The sequence below is a fragment of the Scardinius erythrophthalmus genome, assembly GCF_964197995.2.
Source record: "Scardinius erythrophthalmus genome assembly, chromosome: 19".
NCBI classification, from domain to species: domain Eukaryota; kingdom Metazoa; phylum Chordata; class Actinopteri; order Cypriniformes; family Leuciscidae; genus Scardinius; species Scardinius erythrophthalmus.
In genome coordinates this window covers 32,561,091-32,573,613 of record NC_138239.1, presented here as the reverse complement: position 1 = coordinate 32,573,613, position 12,523 = coordinate 32,561,091, and the positions used below count along the sequence as shown (strand labels likewise).

General features: G+C 38.4%; 1 protein-coding gene across 1 annotated transcript in view; it reads right to left on the bottom strand.

The window, feature by feature from the left end:
* Positions 1-12,523, bottom strand: part of fcf1 (FCF1 rRNA-processing protein) — a 32,931-nt gene that overhangs the window by 16,621 nt on the left and 3,787 nt on the right. The window contains exons 3-4 of the mRNA XM_081393990.1: positions 9,001-9,072; positions 651-799 (exon numbers count right to left, since the gene is read on the bottom strand). Coding sequence (XP_081250116.1) covers positions 651-799; positions 9,001-9,072 — 221 coding nt within the window. The remainder of the gene's footprint in view (positions 1-650; positions 800-9,000; positions 9,073-12,523) is intronic.

Sequence of the window (12,523 nt, the reverse complement as noted above, 5' to 3'; positions counted from 1 at the left end):
TTTGGAGGGAGCTCAAACTCCGTGTTTCTCTGCGACAGCCCAGAAACCGGACTGATCTAGAGAAGATCTGTGTGGAGGAGTGGGCCAAAATCCCTCCTGCAGTGTGTGCAAACCTGGTGAAAAACTACAGGAAACGTTTGACCTCTGTAATTGCAAACAAAGGCTACTGTACCAAATATTAACATTGATTTTCTCAGGTGTTCAAATACTTATTTGCAGCTGTATCATACAAATTAATAGTTAAAAAATCATACATTGTGATTTCTGGATTTTTTTTTTAGATTATGTCTCTCACAGTGGACATGCACCTACGATGACAATTTCAGACCCCTCCATGATTTCTAAGTGGGAGAACTTGCAAAATAGCAGGGTGTTCAAATACTTATTTTCCTCACTATATATATATATATATATATATATATATATATATATATATATATATATATATATATATATGTATATATATATATATAGACATTTACAAATGCTATAAACTGCATTCCTTGTGTGGGATGTGTACAGAGTGTATGCTGTAAACTGTGTGTTGCTGCACAGCAATCCCTACAGTCATCAACACATCCAAAATACATTCACTCACTTCACATTAGCATTATTGTAAATAATTCTGAGAAAAGAATGTGGGGACTTACATTTAGCATAGAGACAGTCCATCATTGACTGGACAACATCTAATTTGGCCTTAATAGAAAAGTTGATAAAGTTGGTATCAACAAGGATGTAATATGGAGGTCCAAGCTGGGTGTTGTATTGAAAGAACAGACAAGATGGATACTTTGCTCTGAAAAAAAAGGGTTGAGGCAAAGATTATTTCTCCTAACATACAATAACTAATGCAAACACTCAACATACTACTATAAATATCTCTATAGGAATTACAATGATCATTCATTTTATGTTGCTGCAAGCACACCCTGAATGTTTTTTTGTTTTTGTTTTTTCAAAGAGCTCAATGCGCCATCTCTAAATTAATATGAAATGAGCATAAACCCAGAACTCAACATAATGCAATATAGTAAACTCAATGGGGGTTTGTCATTTCATGACTTTAAATAATTTTATCAACCATTTCAAATAAGTAGGGCTGTAATCAACCAAAGAAAATCTTAGTCGACTAAAGTCCTGAAATTTTCGACAAAAAATCGACTAAAAATGACGTAAAAAACAAACAAACATTACATTAATTAGCTGCGCACTGTGCGCAGTACTTGGTAGCCTTGTTGTCCGCCTAAATGAATTATAAATAAACAAAAAACTAGTAGGCTATTTGCAGTATATTAAATCGTTTTTTTGACCTAGGCTAATTATTTTGCACTGAAATGAGTCTGACACACGAGTCTGTTGGCTCTGGCAGCGTTGCATCACGTGCATCTGCGCGCAATATCAGAGCCTATGATTTCCGAAAATAGTACTATGTTGTCAACTAGTGATATCATCACAAGAACTTTTGAGGAATATGCAACATAATTTAGACAATTGTTTTTGTCATATGTATTATAATAACTGACAGACACTATAATTTCATTGCAGCTCGCACAGAGCGAGGCTGAACATAGGAGCTCAGCTTCGCGGCTGAGACACGAATAGACTATTAACTTAAAGCTTTTACTCTTAAACACAAAAGGCACGTCCACTATAATAAAAAAAGAATGTTTATTAAACAAACCAGATCAAGTAATAATATTCAGCAAACCTTCTAGTAGCCTACTTTCTTCAATCTGTCTCTCTTCTCCAGTGGGATGGGCTAATCCAAAAGAAGTGAAAACAAGGGGGGTGTTCTGAAGACAGACTGTTACCTGTGTAACAGGGGTGCTCTGAAAACACCCCGATTAGTACTTAGTGCTTTCCACATGATGAAATGAACGCGGCAAAACCATAGACTGTAAAAAAAAAATAGGTAAAAACTGATGAAATGAACGCGGCAAAACTAATTAAATTAACGCGGCAAAAAAATCGACCAATCAGAATTTTGGTCGAGCAAGAACGTATCGACCAAATAATCGACTAATCGACTGGGAGATTACAGCCCTACAAATAAGACTGCTAAAACCTGGGTTAAACCTGACTCTCCTGTTCTATGGCGAGCTCTAGAAACGAATATAACCCATTCTGTTCACTTAAAAGATCTCCCCTTTTCAAGTGTCTCAAAATGCTCTTTTGAAAACTGATGGACCAATCCTAGAACATTCCCTTGATGAATGGAAAAAGATTATAATGGGAGGCCGATTTTATATAAAGACAACACCCCTATGGCATCATTGTTTATGTACCGTTTGTGCCCACCGTAAAAGCCATTTGTATTTAAGACTTTGGCATTCACACGTTGAATGACTTTTGTGAGGAGGGCATTAAATGATTTCAGTGTTTTTTTTTCTTTCTCTCTTATACTTAAAGGGATACTTCAGGATTTAGCATTAAGCTTTGTATTAGTAGAAAACCTGTAGCATTTTCAAATTACCGTGCTTTCCACCCTCATATCCCCCTGAGAGGAGAGCTTTATGTATTGTTTGTCTGGAAAAAATCCTCCGATGACACAAAAATCGTCATTTTGCGTCATCGGAGGATTTTCTGGCCAGAGGCTAAAGACTACAGCCAGTAGTAGGGGCTGTTCCGCACGTGTTCAACTCGCCCATAGAGGGTGGGATCTCACTCACAGAATGTACACACAGTCAGCCGTCTTTCTTTGGAAGCTAAGCTTGCAGGCTCTTGTTCTGTGAAGAAAGCTGAGTAGTAGGGGTTACCATCCTCCTTTTCCCGGACTTGTCCGGCGGGCGAGATCGTTCAAAATGTCCGGGATTCAGCTTTTGCTTTCTGCGGTCGCCATTCATTGTTTACATGCACACCTCGTTTCAATCTAACTGAATTCATTCCGATTGGTGAATCTGAATGTAGTGTTTACATGAACGCTAAACAATTGATCGGTTGATGTGCGTTTTAACATTGCTAAGAAAATTCCCGCACCTCCGTGAGAGATACGAGACCGACGCGTCTCAGTAATGACGCCACCGGCCTCGCGCCGTTCTCCCGCGGCCGTCAGCCTCGTCCTGCTCGCCACAGTAAACATGATGAATGGCGACTGTAGAACGCAAAAGCCGAATCCCGGACATTTTGGGCGATCTCGAAATCCCAGGCAGACTCGTCACGGAGACTCACTGGTAGCCTAACCTTGTTGTTTTCAACTGCGCTCTCTAACCGATAGGCGTGGCCTCCTAGGGCAGTGAAGCAAGTGCATTCTGGGAGTTGTTGTCTTTCATCCACATAAGCCAAAAATACATTTTCTGGCTTTTCTCAGTCTAGAAAGCTCCAAATTAAAAAAATTCTTCACATTTCTTCTACATAAATGACCTATTTTAAATACACATTCATCTTTCCAGAGGTGAAGTATCCTTTTAACACCTATACTTTTCTTATAATCAGCTCTGAAAGCCGATGGCAGGTCCTCAAATAGCAGACTGTGGTTCAGTTCCGGTCCCTGGCTTGGTTCGAACCGGACCACGAAACAATGACAAAGGTAGCACCATTTTACTGTTTCTACCGTTTAAAGTGAGCAGCGTGTCAAAACAACAGAGCTGTACACACTCAAGCACTCAGGGTTGTTTATGGTAATGATCTTTCGGCGCTATATCCTCTAATATTTTTATCTAGAGCCAAGCACGCTTCATTCAAGCCCTTTCCATTCCGTGGGCTTTGCTTCTCTCCTGCTTAAGAGCCACATTAAGTGATGCAGATGATCTGGTTATTTTAACAACCGTGTCAAAAACACAGTGAACAGCAAAATAGAGGATACTTTTACTAAAACACGGCAGAGAACGAGAATGCAGCAAATACAAACAAATTCTGTTACCTTTTAAAGGCACACTATGCAAGATTTGTACCTAGGGCTGCGCGATTAATCGCAATAAAATCGCACGCGATTTGGCAAAGGCTGCGATTATTTTGTGCGTAGCTTTAGGGCTGGGTTTCGATTCAAATTTCAAGAATCGATTCGATTCCGATTCTCAAGATCTTGAATCGATTATCATTCGATTCGATCCGATTCGATTCGATCCGATCTTCGAGATTTAGATAATGGTTTTAGAAAAAAGCATTTTTTTCCAGCTGTTACCTGAATTACAGGACTGTAGTTATGCAACATATTGATACTATTATTATAGACATTCAACTGCAAATTAATGGAGTATTGGTGGTTGTAAAGAACAATCCCCCTTCCAGAGTGTTGATACAACTGCTTTCACAAACTTGCACTGGTGTAGACGACCGAGGACGCAGAGGTATATCAGCAGCAGTAGACCGATTATTTAGACGCGAACCTGATGTATTATTAAAAATGACATTAAGAATTTTCCAAAAAGCTGCTACAGTTCAGATGCAAATGCACCTTTATTTTTTATTTTAATGATCAACATTTAGAACACATTTGTTCTAAGCCAGTGCAAATGTAAACAGATTGTTGGTTACTGGCTTCACAGTAACAGACAACATTACACAGTAGAGATGTGCGGATGGGCTATTACTTCAACCGCATCACAAAACTCATCCGTCCGCACCAACGTTTTTGACCAATTTTCAAAACCGCACCCGCCCGCCATCCACTTAATGTATGCATATATTTTTTATTTGATTGGTTAACCGCCCGCCACCCATCCGAATTTAATTAAAATATAATTTTTCGTCACGTCATCCGCCCGATCCACGGTTTATCCGCGGAGTCCGCGGCTGTAACCGCCAACCGCGCATCTCTACACAGAATGTAAATAAAATTTGAACTTACAAAACCTTTAGAAAACCTTTGCTTTTGTCAAGCTCGTTCTCTGCATTGCTTCTGAACCCGAAATGGTGCCAGATCGCAGCTTTGAGCGTTTCTGGAGTTTTCAAAGCAACCGCTTGCTTAACGTTACTGACGTTGTTTTAATGTCCTTCCACCTCACGCGCATGCGGGAATTCAATGACGCGGCAAGTTAAAGTTCACGGGGAAAATCGATCCTCTGAGTTACGGATCGATCTTTAGAAATGAATATGAAAATCGATTCAGAATCGGTGAATCGATTTTTTCAACACAGCCCTACGTAGCTTGTCAGTGGAGTGCGGCTGACTGGTAGTAAATACTGCCCCATTTACTGCCAGAGGGCGCTCTCACGCAAACACGCTAAATATGCCCCGCCGCAGAAGTACAATAATGCGCATCATTCCAGGAAATCCCTATCGCTGTAGCTGAATAAACATAAGATTGAAACGCTTGGATTAAACATGACTTATAAATACACGACTGCCTTATTCTGTGTAAGAAGCACATCATCTCACAGAAGGAGGAGCTTAGCTGTCGTTATGAAGTGAGTTTGGAGTAAATGCATGTTATTAAATGTTGCATGTTATTAAAAAGAGGTTCATAAATGCTTCTCATGTTTTGGAAAGATGTTTGACGCTTGTTTTTTTTTCAAATGCACGTTATAAGTGACTCAAACTCGCAGTGCTTTCAGATGGAGCAGCGTTTACAGAGCCGTACATCAATGACAAACTGCGCATAAAAAAAAAATAATCGCAGCCTTTGCGATTTGAAAATCGTGATAAGCCATCTCGATTTAAGTGCGATTACATGTAAATTGCGATTAGTCGTGCAGCCCTATTTGTACCTTAATATAACAGCTTCGAAATCCTTTTGATGGTAAATTAACTCATAGTATGGAGAATCATCCCAATAGCAAAGCAGGGGGGGGGGGGCGTGCTGGCAAAATCAGCAATGCAAGTTTGAGAGGTTGTGCCCCGCCAAATTGCGCGAGAATCACGACTTGCTTTACGGCACGACGTCACATGCATCAACAACATTTGAAGCAGCCTCTATGGAAGACACTAGCAGGCATTTCAGACGTGAATCATGGCAGAGTCGATGAAGAAAGCACGGTCAGAAGAGTGCAGAGACGGCTCTGCGTGAATGGTATTTACGACAGTAACGTTAAATACAAGTACTCCACAGCGACTCTAGGGGTCGCTGTTTGAGAAAAACGGAAGCTGCATAGCGTGCCTTTAAGTCTGTTTGCGATGCATTATTTAAAGCACGTAGGGACACAAATTACGCTTTATTTTCACATTCGCATAATTTCCAGCATTTTTATGGGCAGATGATTACAGCATTTCACCAGATTTGTAATGACACATTTGTAAGGATTTATTTTGTAATGAGACACTTTTTACAAATAAAAATAAGTTACTGTATATGGAAGCTCTGCGATGAAGTTCGCCATGAAGAGACAGTCCTAACTAAAATGGACTGTTCAGAGTTGATAAGTGCAGTTGTTCTTAACCAGTGGGGCCACTCGGGGGCATTAGCAAACTTCAAAAGAGGGCCTTAAGATCACTTAAAAGTTTTAAAATAAGACAAAAACAAGCAATAAAATAAAAGCAATAGTTGTTTTTAGTAAAACAACTAAAAATCAAGATACATCTAACTTTTGAATTCACACCCTCAACAACTGTTTGTTACAGGGCTCCAGACTAACTTTTTTTATTAGGAGCGCTGTAGCCCCTGACTTAAAATTTTAGGAGCGCAAGCAGAAAATTTAGGGGCACACCTTCACATTTTCCCCCTAAATAACTATTACAGACAAATGCTTTGATAATAAATAGATTAAGCGTACAGAAATTATGGTGCAGTTTTATTTTAAGATCACAGGGCTCCAGACTAACATCTGAGGGCCGCGGCTCTAAGTTCTACAGAAAGTATTTGGTAGCACTGTGGGATGACAAAGCACTGAGCTAAATTTGTGGTGTATAGATAAAGTTAAATTTAATTATTATCCTTCATAATGTCTTAATATTATTTCAAAAGCAAAATGAGTGACAAAATAGATATTAGGGAGTGAAAATAGCCAATAAGCACCCTCAGCAGCTGTTTACAATGGTAATTTAGTCTTCTTTTAAAAAAAAATAAGTGTGAGTTTTCCTACTTCTTGAAACTTTCAGTTTTATAAATAGAGACAATCTTTAAAGGATGAACAAAAATGTTTTGGTCGACACATTAAAAACAACAACATTTTAATAGGATATAGTTTTGAAGTGCTGTAAAAAGATGTGTAGGCTACTTTCATAACCACATATACCATAGTTATAGTTATGCCTGGTTCAGAATACGCAATTTTTTTGTCTGTTACTATAGTCAATGTATCAGATTACACGATTTCGACTCCTAAAAATCTTGTCCTGTCCTGGACAAGAAACATTGTCAGACTACACATTGCTTTACGACCAGTCATCTCGAGCCGTCTCACACACATATTCACTCGCACATGTACACACGCACTCACATACACGCACATAGACTAACGCACGCACACACTCACTCACTCACTCGCGCACACACTCTCTCACTCTCTCTCGCTCGCTCGCTCGCTCACTCACTCACTCACGGTGCGTGTCCACTACAGCGGCAAAAGTCCGCTCAGTGCCGCTGGTAACGCTGTAACGTCTCCGCTTTGGGGTGTGTCTGTTGCGAGTGTGTTTAATCTATGTTTTTTACAACACACGGACAATATAATCATCAGAGATGCACGCCATTACATTTAGAAATAGGCAAGCTTTGTTTCCAAATGCACCAAGCAAAGATATCCTTTCAATTTTATAAACTTTTATTAACCCAGCCAATATAATCACAATGAACACATCCAAAATAAAATCTTTAACATATATAACAACTGCAAAGCGTCTAATTTTTAAACAAAATGATTTACGCACTAAATCCAGCATAAACTCCGGCACAATTTGCATATTTTTAAACTCTCAGAACAGACGTCACATCCCGAACCTCACAGCAATTGGCTGCCGACCGCGTTTTTCGCTTGATATTTGCATAAAGTCAAAAACTACCTTTTTGACATTCTCGGTCGCTCTCAACGCTTTCTCCGGTCCGCTGGCGATCCCAAAATGCACTGCGCGAGCGTGAAGCTCAACTTCCATAGGAATGAATTGAAAACGCTCGCTCCGCTCCGCTCGCAACGCGCCAGTGGACACGCACCGTCACTTGCGCGCGGGCGCACACACACACACACACTCATTCACTCACTCGCGCGCACACACACACTCATTCACTCGGAACCCTTCATGGAGGACCGTTAAAAAATTAAACATGCTAGTCTTCTTGTCGTGATGTCGTAAACAAAGCATCGCAGACGCGACGTCGGTTGTCGCCCACTTTGAACGAGATGAAATTTACTGGTCACACATGTGCGACTGGATGTAAAATTTAGTCGCACACTCTCAAATTTTGGTCGCAAAATGCGACCATTTGGTCGCAGTCTGGAGCCCTGTGTTACCTTTGAAAAGGTGTGTTCCACAGTCTTGGAAAACCTGCATGAGTTAGCCTGATTTTAAAAGTGTAAAGTGTACATTTCTAAATGTAAATACATAAATTAAACCCTAAAAGCCATAATTTTTTAATTTAAGAATATACATTTTTGTATGTGTGAGTGTGATCCCTAAAGAACATCCAGCACTTAAAAATTCTAGAAGTCCTAATTTTAAACGTATTATTATTATTATTTTAGTTACTTTTAATCTAATGACACGTGTTTTCTTTAAACCATTATAGCAGATGAGTACCAGATGAGTACCAGACACAGTAAAAGATGATGTGTTCTAAAAGGCGACGTGTTTTCACTTGAAGTTTTGCAAAATTTTCATTTATCACAAATAACTTGGATGTATCTACCGATACTGTAGCTACATTTACTGGACAGTTTCATTAAAGTTATCTCTGGGTTAAAATACCTCTGGGAATTGCATTGATTACCTTTCCTTAAGTCCCTAAACCTAATTTTCACTAACAGCTAGCCTACATTTGAAGACAATTTTTAATAGATACATTATTCTGGTCTATATTGTGAGCCAATGTTGTTATGTCATGCCATTCACATAAGCAGATTTAAATTTCATTTGATGTATGGCAAACTCTAAAAGGTAACAAACACAATATTAGAGAGAATTCAAACTTACACTTCCTGTTCTTTAATAGCTGACGGATCTTCTTTCTTCTTCTTTTGTGTTTTTGCTCTGTCCTGTTTTTTTCTAGACAAAAAAACAAAAAAAAACAAAAAAAACAAGCAAAGTTTTTATCAGATGTTCAAAGTTCAACACAGTGATGAACTGTGTTTAGTGATGCTGTTGCCGATAATCTACTGTTTTTACAGTATTTATACGTTTTTATTTTAGGATTACACCATTGTGCTGTTGAATGCTTGATTATGATTGGTTTACAGACATTCTAAGGTATGCAATTAAGCACACACTTTTTCTACTGCTCTATCGGTCTCTCACATGCACAGGCAGACAGACGAGAGATACACATTCACTTTTGTCAGTGCTGCCCAGTTACTTTATAGATAAAAAAAAAGTCACATGACATTCTACAGAGGAGTTAGCTTTGAAATTTTTGCAGATGCTGCATACTGCCCAACATTAATGACAGCTGCACAGATGCAGGTAATTCACACAAAATTAAAGTCAACATGAAATCAAATCTCTTCTCTGATCACGTGTATACTGAAAGTGGGCTGAGCAATGAGGTTGTCAACTGGCCAGACGATTGTCAATCCTTCCCCTCCAGTAACCTGTCACTCACATTAAACGATCACAACAATTAGCGAATGACAATGATCAAATCAATTTCTGATTTCAAAATAAAGTCCTGCCCCTCATTTTTTTCATCATTTGAGAAGTCGTTTCACGCGGATTCTGATCACAATTTCCGTTTTATGCTGACTTAAAGTGATAGTTCACCCAAAAAATAAAATTAGCCCATGCCTTACTCACCCTCAAGTCATCCTAGGTGTATATGACATTCTTCTTTCAGACGAATACAATCCGAGTTATATTAAAAAATGTCCTGGCTCTTCCAAGCTTTATAATGGCAGTGAATGGCCGCTTTCTGTTTTAGTCCATAAAAGTGCATCCATCCATGATAAAAGTGCTCCACACAGCTCTGTGGGGTTAATAAAGGCCTTCTGAAGCGAAGCGATGCAATCGTGTAAGAAAAATATCCATATTTAAAACTTTATCAACTAAAATAACTAGCTTCCGGCAGACGCATCGATTTACGATTAATAACACTTGACCTGACGCATGGACGAATGCGGGAGTGCAGAGAATAGAGCAAAACAAAACACCATTAACGAATTGGAAGTCTAAACGAGAATTTTTAAAGAGAAATGTCGGAGGAGCTTGAGTTTGTTGCCCATCCCTATTTGTTTGAACCGCAAGAGGCGTCAAAGCTTGCTCTATTCTCCTGCACTATTCTCTGTACTCCTACCCTCTAAAAAGTTTAACTATGATTTACTTTCATTTTTTTGGTGAAACATTTTTACACAAAATTTTTTAGTAAAGTTCAAAGCTGTGAAATCAATGAACTACTGTATGAATTGAGTAAATGCAAGTAAAAAAAAAAAAAAAAGAATTAAATCTGAGTAACTGCATCTGGTACATTAAAGCTCCAGTATGTGACTTTGGTATTTGACCACAAGAGGGCGCAGTTTCCAACAATAACAAAGGCGAAGCTTGATGACGCTATGAAGGAGGTGACGATGGGAGATGTGGTTTATAATGCGTTTTCACCATCTAGCGATGTATCTAAATGGAATTAATGAATCATGATCACGGATGAGGTAATTTATTCGTTTTTGTATTACCTGTATGTCTTATCGTATTATTTTATGTCATCATAATTAATGAACTGCAAGGGACGTGAAATGTTATGCTATATTAGGCTATCCCGTTACAACATACAGCTATTTGTCAAATGATTTGTTTGGTTAATGTTGTGCAGTTTTACGTTTTTTATGGTTAATGCCGTGTTGTGTAACGTGTTCAAACCAATATCTAAAAGTAAATTTGAACGAACATTTGCAAGTAATGACTAAATATTTTTTTTAACATCATCTCCGATTGTAATTGTACTGCCATAATCTCGGTCACCACACGTGATAAAAAGCCTTACCAAAGTACAAAGAGCAATATAACTTTGTTTATAAGTGCTATTATTGACAGTTGCATGTCTTTCCTGTCTCAATACACTCGCGAGAGAGTCTCTGACAAGTCCAGACGCGCAGCTCTCTCCATCTCGAAAACGCCTGCCGATATTTATCCGGGTTTTATTCCTCCGTTTGTCACACAGTCCGTGACTCCGCGTGTATCCGAATATGGACGCTTTCGTTTTGTTGGCACTTCAATACTCGCCAAAGAGTTCGTGATCCATAACAGCTATAACCATACAGTCTATGGCTATAACGCTTTAACCACCACTTCCGCATTTTACCATGCGATATTCCGGTGATGTGGGTCATATTTTTTATTTTATTCCTTTTTTTATTCTTTGTCAGATGTCTTTATTGTTTATTGTGATAAGAAAAAAACCTCAATAAAGTTGTAAAAAAAAAAAAAAAAAAATCCGGTGTGGTGGAATATCCTATCACATGGTCCACACCGGAAAGAAGGATAGAGAGAGCGGACATTGCGTCACTGAGGCGCGACATTTCTTTTCCGGGACGGCCAGTTATTTAAAATCGGAATTTCTCTGAAATAAAAAATCTTTGGAGACTTTTGAGATATTGTAAGTACATAACTGGAGGAAATATATCACACTGTGCAAGTTATTTTTGGAAATTTTATTACAAAATCCCTACATAGTGGAGCTTTAACAAATAAAATTGAGTAGAAATAATTTAACATTTAAATTTAATATTTATGAGTAATATTAATTGTTTTTATTAATGAGTAATATTAACTTTTTTTATTTCCTCTAAACATTTGTAAAATAGTATTCCATACAACCACCAATATACATGACATGGCCTTTATTGTCGATGAGTACAGCAATACAGCATATTTTACACTTTTTTAAAATGTATACAATATTGCTACATTTAAACTCAAACAAACATTTTAGAAGTAAAAATGAAACATATAGGGGCTGTTTACACCTGGCCACTTCATGCGTTTTCTCAGATCGGATAGCTATCTGATTTATCAAAACGATTCCATTTACACCTGGTCACATAAATGTGTTTTTGCGAAACGGATTTAAATCCGATCTTCAATTCCCGCGCTATATGCAGATTTAATGGAGTGCACGTCACCGAAAGCAACAGATATGAGCTGCATTTTATTGATCATCAGCTAAAATTTGAAAATCAAAGACCGCAATAAGAGAGAGCGGCAACAGCCCTGGTAAGATCATTTCGTTTCTTTACTTTTAATGATGATGATTGTGTGTCAAGCATCTGCGACTTACTTTCACTTTGATTTGCGATAGTTTGCACGTTGGCTTAATGAATAGATGCTCATCTGCGGTGATGAGTATTCCAGTAGCGTCGTCATATCTGGCTATAACATTACATATAGCATATAACACGCTCTCACACGTTTATTTTTTTAGCATTTTTGGGAGGAGTACAATTTACATATGTGGTTTCAACAACCAGATGCATTTACACTTGTCCAGTTTCGTCAAGAATGCGGCTCAGAC